Source organism: Lacerta agilis, chromosome 9 (genome assembly GCF_009819535.1).
Source record: "Lacerta agilis isolate rLacAgi1 chromosome 9, rLacAgi1.pri, whole genome shotgun sequence".
Lineage (NCBI taxonomy): Eukaryota > Metazoa > Chordata > Lepidosauria > Squamata > Lacertidae > Lacerta > Lacerta agilis.
In genome coordinates, this window is record NC_046320.1 from 9,784,052 (window position 1) to 9,797,575 (window position 13,524).

A 13,524-nucleotide genomic window follows, 5' to 3' on the forward strand; every position below is an offset into this window, starting at 1 on the left:
GAACATTTGTGCATAGGATGGATATATAAAGAAGCAAAATATACATGCATATGTCTTAGGTGGTACACATGATCAGTACCACCTTAGGCACATGATGCTGATGACAGGCATCTGTCCGTGAATCAAGGAGGGAAGAAATCCCACCCCTTCCCAAATCTGCTTCAGGGTGTTGTGGACCCTCCAGAGCAGTTTGGAGGGCTGTAAGGATATGAAAAAATGCTTGCTTCTCTGTTCTGCAGATGCATGTCTGCCATCATTTTTGGGGGGTGGGGGTGGGGAAGATGCCACTCATTATTTCTTGTAATACAATTGTTTTAAAAAGCCAATTTCATCACCCATGCTTTGAAGTTGGCTTGTTTTTGAAACTAAGCTTAGTTAATGTTAAGCCATGATCCTTGGTTTGGACAAAATGGGAATGTGTGGTGTGGCTTACTAAATAAAGAGCAGAATCTTCTGACGTCATCCTTCTGGCCATATGGGAAGGAGAACATGCAAGCTCAGGTTCACTGTGGTTCATGCACGTCACAATAAACCATAGTTTATAATGAAATCCAAATGTGGCTGCCATCTCTCCCAGAAGAAGAGTGCTTACAAATCCCAAGACCCTCGAGTTATGTGGAAAAGTGCTTATTCCGATAAGTCACAGAATGAGAGACCTTTTGTATACTGTGTGTTGAAACTGAGATTCTCCACTCCCAAGTTTATTTTAGAGAGGCTCCTGGGAATCTTAGACTAACTCAAAATATTTGATTTCCAAACTGCATGTATTAATAAGTTTTTACCTCTCTTCATTCTTGAGTTCTACTATAGTTATAGGACACCATCCAGTCTCTAGTCTCATTCCATACCACAAATGCAGCTCCTTCAGTCTAGTTTGTTCTGCCTTTTCAGTTTCAATCTGCCCTACTTAAACATAAGAATCCAAAATTGGGCACAGTGTTCTTGTCAGTGCAGTGTACAACATGGGTACATCATTTCTTCCACTTGAGCTACTGTGCTTACTACCTTTTAATCAAATGTGTTTGCTGCCTTTGCAGTTATCGTATTTTTCTATGTATAAGACTAGGGGTTTTCCCTTTAAAATGTCAAAAATTAGGGGGCGTTTTATACACAGATACACCCCCCCAATTTTCTTAAATCTGGGTCCCCAAAATCAGGGGGCATCTTATACATGGGGGCATCTTATAGATGGAAAAATACGGCACGTTACTTTGGCGCATGGACCTCTTGCCACTAACAAAGATTTCTCGATCTTTCTTGATGTCTGATGAGTTCTCATTCAGTAGCAAAAATGTTTGTTAACAGCTCCCAAATGCATGACCTTACACTTCTTATGCTTCTTAACTTTCTGTTCATTTAGCATAACTTGTGCAGGTAAGAATTGGGTGTCATCAAATAATTTTATCAGTGCTCCTACTTCCCTCCCTAGAGCTGCTAGTGAAATCACTGAGCAGAAGGCATCCCAAGACTCATCTTAAGGAGGGGAGGGAGTTTCCTTCAACTTAAAAGTTTGCCTTTTGCCTTAACAATTTGCATTTGCCTGTCTTAGTCAAGATTGGTTTTCTTTTTCATTCCATGTTACAAAATGGCCACGCTAGACACTTTAGTTAATATTCATAAAAACAGGAATTGCTGGCAAGATTCCCCCAAGGTGAGCTTATTAATGTCTCTGAATTCTTTGCTGGCACTTTCATAATCTGAGTTGGAGGAAAATTTTTGGCTTCTCTCTCTCAGTCTGGGCATCCCAGACTGCTGTTAGCAACTATATGCTGGTAGGCTAGAGAAGATAGTCTCTTCCCTTCCTCTTTCCCTCCCTCGTCCTTTTCTTTTTCTGGGGTGTGGAAAAGTGGCACATATGACTGGGGCCCATTGGAAATGCAGCTTTCCTAAGGGTCATTACAGTTTGCATCCCCCTTCACTCTTCTCCCTGTGCATTGCTGCTGCTGCTGCTTCAACCAACTCTGCATGTCAGAAAAGGGGAGATGTTGTGCCGGGAGAGAAGTTGGCAGTGAGGGCTTCTGGGGACAGGAAGTGCAGCCAGGTACAGGTGGAGGGGTTTGTTTTTTGAACCTCAGATTGTCAGAGGGAAAATATCCACCCCCTACCTTTTCCCCCAGAAGAACTTCAATTCTTTCCAGGTTAATCCAAAGCAGATTTGAGAGACCTTGCCCATCTCTAGCATCTTCTCTTTCCAAAAGGCCAGTTATTTTGAATAAGAAAATGTGTATGGGAATCATGGGTTGTTTGTGTTTTGCTATGTTGCTGTTTATGCGTATGGTCTCACAAGGGCTGCTACATCATTGAAATGAGTGAACCATACCATGTGTCGCGGTGGCTTGATCCACAACAAAATAGGGGAACTGACAGGATTTATTACCATCTCTAAAACAGTATCTGATTGTGCTTCACAAAGAATAACGAGGAAAATTCCCCACCCCAGGAGTTTAAAAAGCATGTCATTGTTATTTATTGTTTGTAGTGTGAAGTTCTGTCATGTCATTGTTATTTATTGTTTGTAAGCTGCTTTTGGGGTTCGTTTGAATGAAAAGCAGCATGGTTAATAAAGCAAATCAACTAAATAAAAATAGTGAGACAGCAAGGACAGGGAAATGCAAGGTGAGTTAGAATATATGTGAAAGAGTTTTGGTATAATCGTTGTTGAAAAAGACCTGTTGCACATAGGAATGTAAAAGCTACAAGTCTCTTTTTATTAGGATTGCTTCTGTCTGAAATGAGCTGTTAACTTATTTTTCTAAGACAAAAAGTTAAAATGCCATTTGATTCCCTTATTCAATATTTTGGTAAAATACTACTGGCAAAGTGTATAATATTTGTGTGTTGGCTTTTGCAGGAGGAAGATATCAACTAGAAATAAAAATTCCAGAAACGTATCCATTTAATCCCCCAAAGGTACAGTGAGCATAAATTCTTGTGAATAATTCTCTAGAATGTTTCTGTGTAGTAGGTGTTTTGTTATGCAGTACTGTTACCCCCCAGATCTTTCTGGACCGACACAGAAACAACAGTCATTCACCCCTCATTTTATGTCAATAGTCCTTAGTCACAAAATATTGCACAGCTGGCAAAGCACTGATGGAACTTTTTAAAACCAAACTGCCTTTCACATAACCTTGTTGTGAACAGCTTTGTTCACCCCTACCCCATTGCTCTCTGCTTGAAAACAGATGCATCTTCATTCCTTGTGTTTATCAACTCACTTGGTAGCCATAGATAACCAGTAATTCCACGCAGGCAGGTAACAAAGGGGCGGATTTCTCTGTCATCTGTCTGCTTTTTTATAAGGTCATTTTTAAAATTAGTCTGCTAAGAGGTATCACATCAGATTGCTGTGGAAGCTCCCCCAAGAAAATGCTCCCCATGCCAGAAGAAACACTGCATTTAAATAAGTACAAAACTATCATATTTAGGTTTTTTTAGTCTCAGAAATCTTGAGCATCAGTATTATGGATGAATATTTTTTCATGTGGCGAAGCATCCAGACATGTGAGCCCCCACCTGCATTCTGCTGTGGTGGAACTCAGGTTTACATTTTTCATCATTCACCTTCTCGGTAGTGGCGCCCGCCCTGTGGAACGCCCTCCCATCAGAAGTCAAGGGAATAAACAACTACCTGACATTCAGAAAACACCTAAAGGCAGCCCTGTTTAGGGAAGTTTTTAATTTGTGACTCTGTAATGTATTTTGGTATTTGTTGGAGGCCGCCCAGAGTGGCTGGGGAGACCCGGCCAGATGGGCGGGGTATAAATAATAAATTATTATTATTATTATTATTATTATTATTATTATTATTATTATTATTATTATATTGCCATTTGTGAAAACAGTTGGAGGTTTGCCCATTAAAATAGGGTGTTGTGAATACTTAGCTAATTTAATAGAATTTTTTGTTTTATGTTCTAGGTGCGGTTTATCACAAAAATATGGCATCCTAATATTAGCTCAGTCACTGGGGCTATTTGTTTGGATATCCTAAAAGATCAATGGTAATGTTGTGCATTAAGTTCTTGAAGATCCTCCAGATAATTGGATAATCATCTATTTACAAATGTAGTGAAACTGAATTATTGTTTGTTGAGTGAAGTTATTGACAATGGATTATTGATTTAATGAGTATACCGCTGTTCATCTGAAGATCACAGGGCAGTTGGATGGATGGAACACAATGGATGGAAAGATCATTTTCATTCTCTACTTATATTTTTCAGAGGAATTAGAAATATAATGTGCATTAACTGTTTCCTAATTTATATTGCTTTACTTTTACTGCACCTCTTGGTTTTGTTAACCATAGTTTGCTGTGATATCTGAATTAACACACTATGCTTAGTGCTTACATCCAAACCATGGTTTCTGGTCTGTCATAGTTTGATGATTTGAACGGCAAACTGGTTAGCAAAAAGGAGGAAGTGAATGAGGGAAGCATGAAAGGGGTGCAAATGTGTGACTGCTCCCCTTCATTATACCAGAGGTGTTTTTACTTAGGAATTTAGAAAACTGGATGACTTTTCCGATTAGGAGTGCTCTGTACAGCACTGTTAGCCATAGGTGATCACTGAGTTTTTACTGCTTTTTAGACTTTTCTAGTAAGAACAGTAACTGGAGGCTAGATCCCCCATGTGATATTCAGCCCTGTTCTGGAGGGTCCTCCAACTCTCAGGAGTCAACACTCAGGGCACAGTGGGGACCGCAGGGAGGAATTGGTAAAAATTGCCTCCCCTCTTCCGTTAGTTGAGACATAAGGGTCTCCAAAGTGCTTTTACACAGTTTGGTTGGAAGCATTAGTGGACAGATAGAATAGCTGTAGATTTAGGATTTGCTCTCCTTGAGGCATTAGACCTGTGCCTGAAATATCACTTCAGCCTGAATATGGGGCTCATGTGGTTGGAAATTAGGTGTCAGGGAGGATTCTACCCAAGTTTTTTTTAATGTAGGGAATGTGCTGTCTGTGTCTCACACACATGGGCACATTCCCTCATATGAGCCCCCAACCTAAAGGCTGAAGTTGTATAGCTCAGACACAGGTTTATCATCTCAGTGAGAACTTGGCCATACTTTTAGCCTCAATGTCAATTAATTAGTGTGATTTATTGATGCAAAGTGTGGCAAATGAGTAACCCAGGCATTCTCCTTTGGTTGAGTGGTACAATTAATGTATGTCAGGGAAATACCGGTATGATTTTAAATAACAGAGTTGAAATTATTCTAAAGGCATTGCAATCAGATTTTTGTGTGTGGATAATAATGTGAATTTTATTATTTCTAATTTATTCTAGGGCTGCAGCAATGACTCTTAGGACAGTGTTGTTATCACTGCAAGCACTCTTGGCAGCTGCAGAACCTGATGACCCCCAGGATGCAGTAGTGGCAAATCAGGTATGATGCTTAGGGAAACTCTAGTTCTCTCTATTCATAATGCTTTTCTCTCTTCAAAAGTACACCAACAGCTCCCAAATTTTGAGTTTTAATTAAATCTGTAGGACACAGGCTAGTGAAATACTTATTTGCTCTCTGAGAACTCAGAAAATGCAGAATTGGTGCAGTTCCTAAAATAGGACCTATTATAGCATAAACCTTTGTGAATTACTTCTTCTTCTTCTTCTTCTTCCTGGGAGTATGTGCAGTGTCACAACTCTCAGCAAAACAAGCATTTTGCCTACCTTGATAAATAAAAAGAAAATACTCTGTGCATGTCTGGTTTTATATTTTAAATTAACTGATGATTGTTTTTGATCACTTCCAGCATTGGGCTAGTTACCAGCTCTCAACCTGGTTACAAAAGGGGACATGGTGCTTGTATCATAGGCATCAATTTTTGGTTCCTTCAACCAGAGTGAGGCCAACAGGTTGTTACAGCTCTTCAATATATGTATACAAAAGTTTACATGTTGTTCATAGTTACTGAATCAAATTTATAAAATCAAGGCACACACATGGACACACACTAACTATATTAAAGTGGCTGGCAGCAATATTGTCTTGTTTAAAATGTCTTGGTATGAAGAGGAAAGAGGCCTGTCACTGTTGCACCACTGGCAATCATCTTCATTGCTTTTAATTCTAACCAATTCTGCTTTGAATAAGAGTTTCTGTAAGCAATATAATTTATTGTAGAAATGCAGTTGCACTGTGTTCTCGCCTACCTGTGGTGCTTTGGAGTCTTAAAGTACATTTATTCATCAATTGCAAATATTCAGCGACAAAACACCACAGACCATTAGGCATGTATATCGCAGACTTGATGCCAGTGAGCCAGACAGTGCAGTTTGAATGCAAAAAATCTTGAGTTTGGACAGTCGTATGACTTAATTTTTTTTCCTTTTTGCTATAGTACAAACAAAATCCAGAAATGTTTAAACAGACAGCTCGACTTTGGGCACACGTGTATGCTGGAGCACCAGTTTCTAGTCCGGAATACACCAAAAAGATAGAAAACCTTTGTGCTATGGGCTTTGATAGGGTGAGTATTGGTGACTCTTACAAAAGTGATAAAACCACAGCATGTGTATCCTTCTGTATGCAGCAACAAAACTTTGGTTACAAGGCATGCCTTGTGCAAGATACTCTTTGCTTACTTGGGTAGAAACTTCTGTTAGATTATCTTTGTATAATGCCTTTATTAACAGCTTTTTCACTACTTCTGAAGCTCAAGGAAATCCATTTAATGCCTGATTTTCTGTTAAGTAACTGACTTTAATTTAGCCATGGTCTAACTGACGTGAAAAGTTTCCTTCAGGCTCATGCTGAAATTGGGTTTATATAAACAGGTGCACACACTGACTTCAGTCTTTTTCTTTTTTTTGTCTTTGCAGAATGCAGTAATAGTGGCCTTGTCATCAAAATCATGGGATGTAGAGACAGCAACAGAACTACTTCTGAGTAACTGAGCCATGTGCAGAGAACTGCTTCTGTAGCCCAGCTTGCCCTTTCTTGAGGAGCCTCACCATCTCTTATTTTTAGGTTTCTATATAGATTCTCTTTCAAAACTGGCATTCTTGCCTGATGCTATCTAGGCATTATTGGAGACTGAAAAAAGAAAAAAAAACCTGCTCTGTAAATAAAGCTAATTAAACGTCTGTGTAAATTTAAAAAAGGGGGAAATACTTTAATTTTTTCTTACTAAATATTGTAAATTCCTTGAGCTTGGCTAAAACAATGGGGGACAACATGCCTACTTTAGTCTTAGCAGTGTGACCCAAGACTAGAAGGAATTTGCATCAGGATTTTGACTTTTAAGAATTTATTCAGAACACATCAGATTGTGTCCATAATCATCAGTCATTGATGTCACTCATCCCAGCTACCTTACCTATGTTTTTTAACATGGATCCTACGTGCCTGTGGACCTTATATTTGCATGCTTGTACTTTACATAGACACTTTTAAAGAAAAAAAAGTAGGGTAAACTGAACAGAGCACTGTTTGAAGTACTTGAGTATTCATTCTTGTAACTTTTTCCTAAGACTTTCCAAATGTGCTCATAGATCAAAATGACAAACAGCCTACTCGGAAATGTTTTCACCTCTTAAGGAGTAGCAATCCTCCATTTCTTCTTTACCTTCCTACCCCCCCCCCCACTGCACATGCAACTACAATAACACACTAGAACCTCCAGAATGTGTGGGTATGTGCCATTTAAAGTAGCCTAGTTTCCCACTTCCAAGTGGTCTATTTTGAATAACCAGTAAAAGTGTTTCAACCATTGTAATTTCTACACAATTGTATAAAAGGTTTGGTATATCTGGACATAGCACAAGCAAGTGGAGCCGCTCTTTTGTTTCTCATGCAGAAATCAAACCTCTTTCAATAAATTCTGGATAGAATGAAGTTGCCGAGAAGAATTGGTTCTCTGTTAACACTGAGAATTCCACCTCTTTTCTCTAGTATTTGCTGTGATGCAATCAGTTTGGGGGCAAAAGCTTCCTAGCTTTTATTTTGGACATTGTTTTAGGTAGGGGTTGCTTGTAAATCTCTAAAGTCCCCCTTGTGCACATTTCCCCCAGTTGACACTTGAAAGTCTTGGATTGTTTTTTTTTTTTTACTGTAAATATATTGAATGCGAGTAGAAGTACCTGCTAAAACAAATGTACATACAGTCATACTTTCTATTCATTCAGAGAGATATAAAATCTCCAAATCATTAGTTTTTATACCTTTGTTGCAAGTTTTAATATCATTACAGAACTGCATCAGGAATTGCTTTTGAGCAAAATGCAGAGATGCAGTGTCAGCATAGAATTCTGCAAGGTTATTTTCCCATTCCTGCCCCCAACTCTTCTGTACTGTAGAAGTTTAAATTGGTCCATTTTTTAATTGAAGAAGCTGCATCACCACTTTTGCTAATCAGCCATGTTGCATAACTGCTAAGCATCTAATGTGAAGTAGAGAAATGGAAGAGATGAGAACCTAACTAATACAGAATTATTTTCTGCAGTACGTATGTCTAAGCTGCCTATAGATTCAAGTTATTAGGACACAGAAAAATAAATTGAAGTTTGTATCTGTGCAATGCAGAACACTGTTGATCTCTTCACATCCTATTTATGCATTCAGTGATTGTATGGTTTTTCTTGCAGTCCTGTAAATCACTTTCAGATGCCAAAGGAAATGTGATTTTTGTTTTTTCCTTGATATATATTTATTTTTTTTAACAAGTTGCTGCTGCTCAACAAAGTTTTTGTTAAATAGTAGCCAGGGCCAGCAGAACCCTGGCAATCTGCCATTTGTGTTTGTAATTTTTTTTAATGGTCTATATTTTGATGAGTTCATATCTACAGCTTTGTTTTACCCTGGTGGTAATTGTGTAAAAATGGCTGATAGATTACATTTTCCCTTGTTCTTTGCAAGTTATTAAAGGAAAGATCGTGGAAGTGGTTAGATGGAATGAAATGTCTTCTGCTTTTCCATCTAGATCATTAATCATTCTAAGGAAGCTTTCTGTGATTGTGTTAAATAAGACTAGAAAAAGTTTGAACACAGGAGAAAAAGCTTATGCTAAACATAATAGCTAGGATTCTCCCCTTGGCTACATGAAACTCTTGGTATTGGTGGAAGGATTCATATAGGTGCTAGGTTTTCCCTTCATGGTTCTAGTGTAATGACAGTCGTTTTCTCATTGCACCCGAGAGGAAGTTTTCTCAAGAATTGAGCAAGAATCCTTAACTTACATTTATGCTAGCTGGGACTCAGTCTCTAAAGGTATGTGTGCACAGCTTCGTAGGCCGTTGAGCTGAGTACCCAGCTCAATCTTAATTTGCTGGTCTTTAATGATTCAGCATATCATTTTTCACTTCTCATTACTCTAAAAATAATAGTCAGGCAGCCTTGCAGATATTGTGAGCTGTGCCAGTTATGGTGGAAGAATTGCTGCACAATTCACCTACGCCACACAATTGATGCTGATCATGCAATAACCTGTTTATGGGAACTTTTAAGCAACCCGTAGATTTTTAACAAATTCAGAGGGTTGGAACTGGCTTATCTTGGTTGAGTGCTGAGATTATAACCATTGACTGCTCTTTCCATGGAGGCAAGAGAGAAGAGACGCCCTTCCCATTGCCAGGGGTCTCCACAAATCATTGTTAAGTGCCAAAAACACTCCACACAACTGTTTAAAAAAAAGCAAAGTTCATGCTTTTGTTCCTATACTGAGCTGCCATTAAAAAGTGACAAAGTACAAAACAATTTGTACTCCCGGTGACATGTGCTGTAAAAACAAGGCTGTTAAGCAGCATTTTACCTAAAGCATTGATTTTGGAACATTTTGACCAGTCAGGTACTTCTATAAATGTAATTAAATATTTTATGATATCTTTGGAGAGGAATATCCGAGGTCCAAGCCTCAGCAATCTGTCTAAAAGGAGAAACTGCTTGAAAGCAACTTTGTCTTCAAATAAACCAAATGGTTGCAAAGTGAGTAAACTATGCAAACTCAAACTTGTTCATTAGAAGAGTTAGACATTGTGGAATGTGCACCTTGCCTTCCCTGTCGTTTGCTTGCTTATATTTTACAACTTAATGATGGCAATGACTTGGGGGTTTTATATTTTTAAACGTTTTGGTGGCTTTTGCAGTCATTGTTCGGATAAGAACCGTGTTCCTGTCATGGTCATTTTGATAGGCTCATAAACGGTTACCACTGTCAGATTTTGAGTTTTATTGGGTAACCAAATGCATGATGGCTGTCAATTGCCATAATCCACAGGAGTTTTCCTGAGTGGGTTGGCAGGCTGGGAAGCTTAGCACAGTTAACTGCAAAAATCATGGTCGAAGGGAGAATGTCTCAATCAAAGACTTTTCTAAACAAGGCTTACTTGCATGAATATAAGCATAGGAAAAACATCCATTAAAGTTGCAGAAGTAGCAGTCATCATAACTAGAGCTGCAGTATTCACTCTGCTTTGACATGCAAGCACAGCTACATCTTTGTTAGACTAATGCTCCCAAAGTGATTTGGTGTTTTTCAATACATAACCCAACCTTCAGGTTTTTGGTTTTTTAAAGTGCCATACTTAACCGGCCTACTCTTCTACTTGGAGCTATTAAATGCCCCTATTTTTTTGTTTTACTATAATAAATGTGTGACTCCATCCCTAAAGGATGAAAGCTTGCAAGCTGCGTATTGTATGACAGTGCTGCTTTCTGGTTAGTCCCTCTGCAATGGGAAGAATCTACTAGTTTGAAATAATCATTCAGAATCATGCCAACAAAACCCAACAGTACTATAGGAGCCCATTAATAAAATCTGCAATGTGGTGTTTTACATTGGTTTTTAGAGAGGGCCTCCCTTTTCAGAAAAGTACTGTCAAAGATCCATGCTGGCCTGTTGCCATTTTCCATTTCAACTTACATTGTGGGGTGGGGGTGGGGGTGGGGGTTGTTTAGTTTTTCTTCCCAACCAAGATGACAAAGGCTATTTGTAGGAAGCTTTCAACTGGACATTTCAATGCCAGTGAGTGGGCTGCAATGCAACGTTGGTGTTTGCGTCTCTTGAGAATAAAAGCCACGCAACACTTTTGTATGCCATTTTTCTAAAAAATAATAATAAATACACTTTTAAAATGTTGATTTCCACTGCAAATGCTTAACAATAAATGCATGTTTCCCTGAAAATGCTTTCCATTTTACTTTGTGGTAATAAATCTCTCCAGAACAGGAGATGATGCACCACTATTTAAGTGTGATATAATAGTCTCATTAGGTTACAAGACTGATGACCCATAGACCAGCAAGTTGGATTTTATGGAGCAGACATAGGTATGTGTGCAAATCAACCAGTTGTGTTTATGCTATGTTAAAATCTTTTTTAAATGAATGGGTGGCTGAGGCGTTGCTACTTGAGTGTTCCTTGCAGCATTAGTAAATTCCTTTGTTCTCAACTACTTGTTGCCTTTGTGGCCAAAAACCTAGGAATTTTCTTACTGCAAATCTGCTCAGGGGAGAGCAGTGCATATTGGATCCTGTGAGATTACTTCTCCTACCAGCCTAACATGTGTTTTTCTATTGCAGGGGAGGCATTCTTTTCCACAGCCCAAACAGCTAAGAGCAGGAACTTCCTCCCAAAAGAGATGCGAAACCTTCCATATTGTGGCCAGTATGCTGAGCCTTGGGTAACACACAGAAAACCATCTCCTAATCCACAATAATAGAGCCTTTCATATCCTGGCAGCCCTAAACTACCCCTTCTCCATGTGCCTATTGCCAAGGCAGGTGTGCCGAAACACTTAGGGGTGGGGGTGGGGTAGAATATTCTCCTTAATCTTTAGGTTTACGTTAAAGTTGCTGTTGTAAATAAAAGGGGCATGCTGGATCCTTTGGGGCACAGAAAAAGAATACTAGGTTGGCTTCTTGGGAGCAACTGAATCCCAACTGATTGAACATTCTGATAGTTTTGCCAAGAGGCAGCATCGGCTGAGAAAAAGAAGTTAAGTCTAGGATGCACACAACTCTATGGTCACTCGCATGGCTGCCTGCAGGAATCTTTTTCAAATATCTCTCCCGCTCTTCCTCCCAAAGCAGCCCAGGGTAGCAAAAAGCCCCATCACTTACTGATGAGCTGTGCCTTCCTTGAATTACTTGGCACAAAGTTCAAAATGCCACAGCAGCGCACACATACAGCCACCTTATCTCTAGGTCTTCCCCCAAGGAAACCGCCTGAAATTTTGGAAGGAGAAATGGAAGATTTTCCCCCACATCTAATTCATCTGTGAGTACAATAGCAGCAGCAGAAGAATGGAAGCACCACCAGCTATGCTGTGCAGGAAATCAATTTAACTTTCGCTGTAAAAAAGCAGACCAAGCATAAACCACTATCTTCAACTAAGATGGGTCTGGGCTAGAGGATCACGCTCCAAGCTTATATATCCTTGCAGACACAGCTGCCCCCCCCCCCCCCCGCATTTTCAGAATGAACTATCCGAAAGGAGTAATGCTCATAGTCAAGTACCGGTAGAACACTCAGTACATGTGAAAGGGTTCCAGAGATCTTGGTGAACCACTAGCTTAACATGAGTCAACAGAGTGATACAACAACAAAAACGCTAATGCTATTCTAGGCTGCATCAACAGAAGCTGATAAGGGAAGTGATAGTATTGCTTTTCTGCCCTGGTCAGATCCCACCTGGAGTCCTGTGTCCAACCCCTGCAATGCAGGATTCTCAACTAAAGCAATCCATGACAGATGGCCATCCACACAAAACCCTCAAGCTGTTTTTCAAGGCAGACTCCAGTTCCTTGCTGGAAGTGTCCTTAGGTCTCTCCTCTTCTGTACATAGGGAAATCGCCATGGAGCACACCTGGAGGTGGTCCATGACATCTGGAAGAAAGTAAAATTGGTTAATCTAATGGTAGACTTAGATCTACACACACTGGACTGGTAGCATCCTGACGGATTAAGAAACATAGTATATTTAGGTAGCTCTGAAGTTCTTTCCTCTGCATCTGCACTGGGGTATTAAGATAGCTCAGATCACGTTTGCCAAACCTGGTGCTCTCCAATGTTTTGGACTATAACTCCCATAATTCCTAACCACTGGCTAGCAGGGGTTGATGGGAGTTATACCCTAAAACTTCTGGACGGCATGGGATTACAGAAGGCAGGTTTGGACTGATCACCCATGCTAGGTTCTTAAACTCAAAATTTAATATAGAACACTGTTTCAGTGACCTCTAGCATCTCCTAGATGTAATTCATCATTTTAAAAAGCCCACTTGATGATGGTACAAACCCCTTCAAGTACAGGACATGTCTTGCAAGAACACATTCACTAATGACTATCTTCATAGTCTCTGTCCCAAATTAAACACTGGTGTAGAAATACTTGCTATGTTCCTCTGATCAGCACTAAATATTAAAAGGTGACAAAATGAAAAATTCAGTGTTTCAAAAAAATGTATTCCAAGACCGTACAGTACAGGCCGATTTTGATCCAGCAGTTCAAAAACCACAATTCCCCTCAAATAGACTTGGGAAATCTCCTTGGCTACATACTGGTACCTTAGTAAATG

The 13,524-nt window shown here is 39.5% G+C and overlaps 1 protein-coding gene across 2 annotated transcripts in view; it reads left to right on the plus strand.

Moving 5' to 3' along the window:
• Positions 1–8,902, plus strand: part of UBE2K (ubiquitin conjugating enzyme E2 K) — a 30,247-nt gene extending 21,345 nt beyond the window's left edge. For both annotated transcript variants that reach the window (XM_033161307.1, XM_033161306.1), the window contains 5 exons: positions 2,852–2,910; positions 3,922–4,004; positions 5,295–5,394; positions 6,350–6,478; positions 6,831–8,902. In XM_033161307.1, coding sequence (XP_033017198.1) covers positions 5,305–5,394; positions 6,350–6,478; positions 6,831–6,905 — 294 coding nt within the window. In that variant the 5' untranslated portion in view covers positions 2,852–2,910; positions 3,922–4,004; positions 5,295–5,304 and the 3' untranslated portion in view covers positions 6,906–8,902. The remainder of the gene's footprint in view (positions 1–2,851; positions 2,911–3,921; positions 4,005–5,294; positions 5,395–6,349; positions 6,479–6,830) is intronic.
• The last annotated feature ends 4,622 nt before the right edge of the window (positions 8,903–13,524 follow it).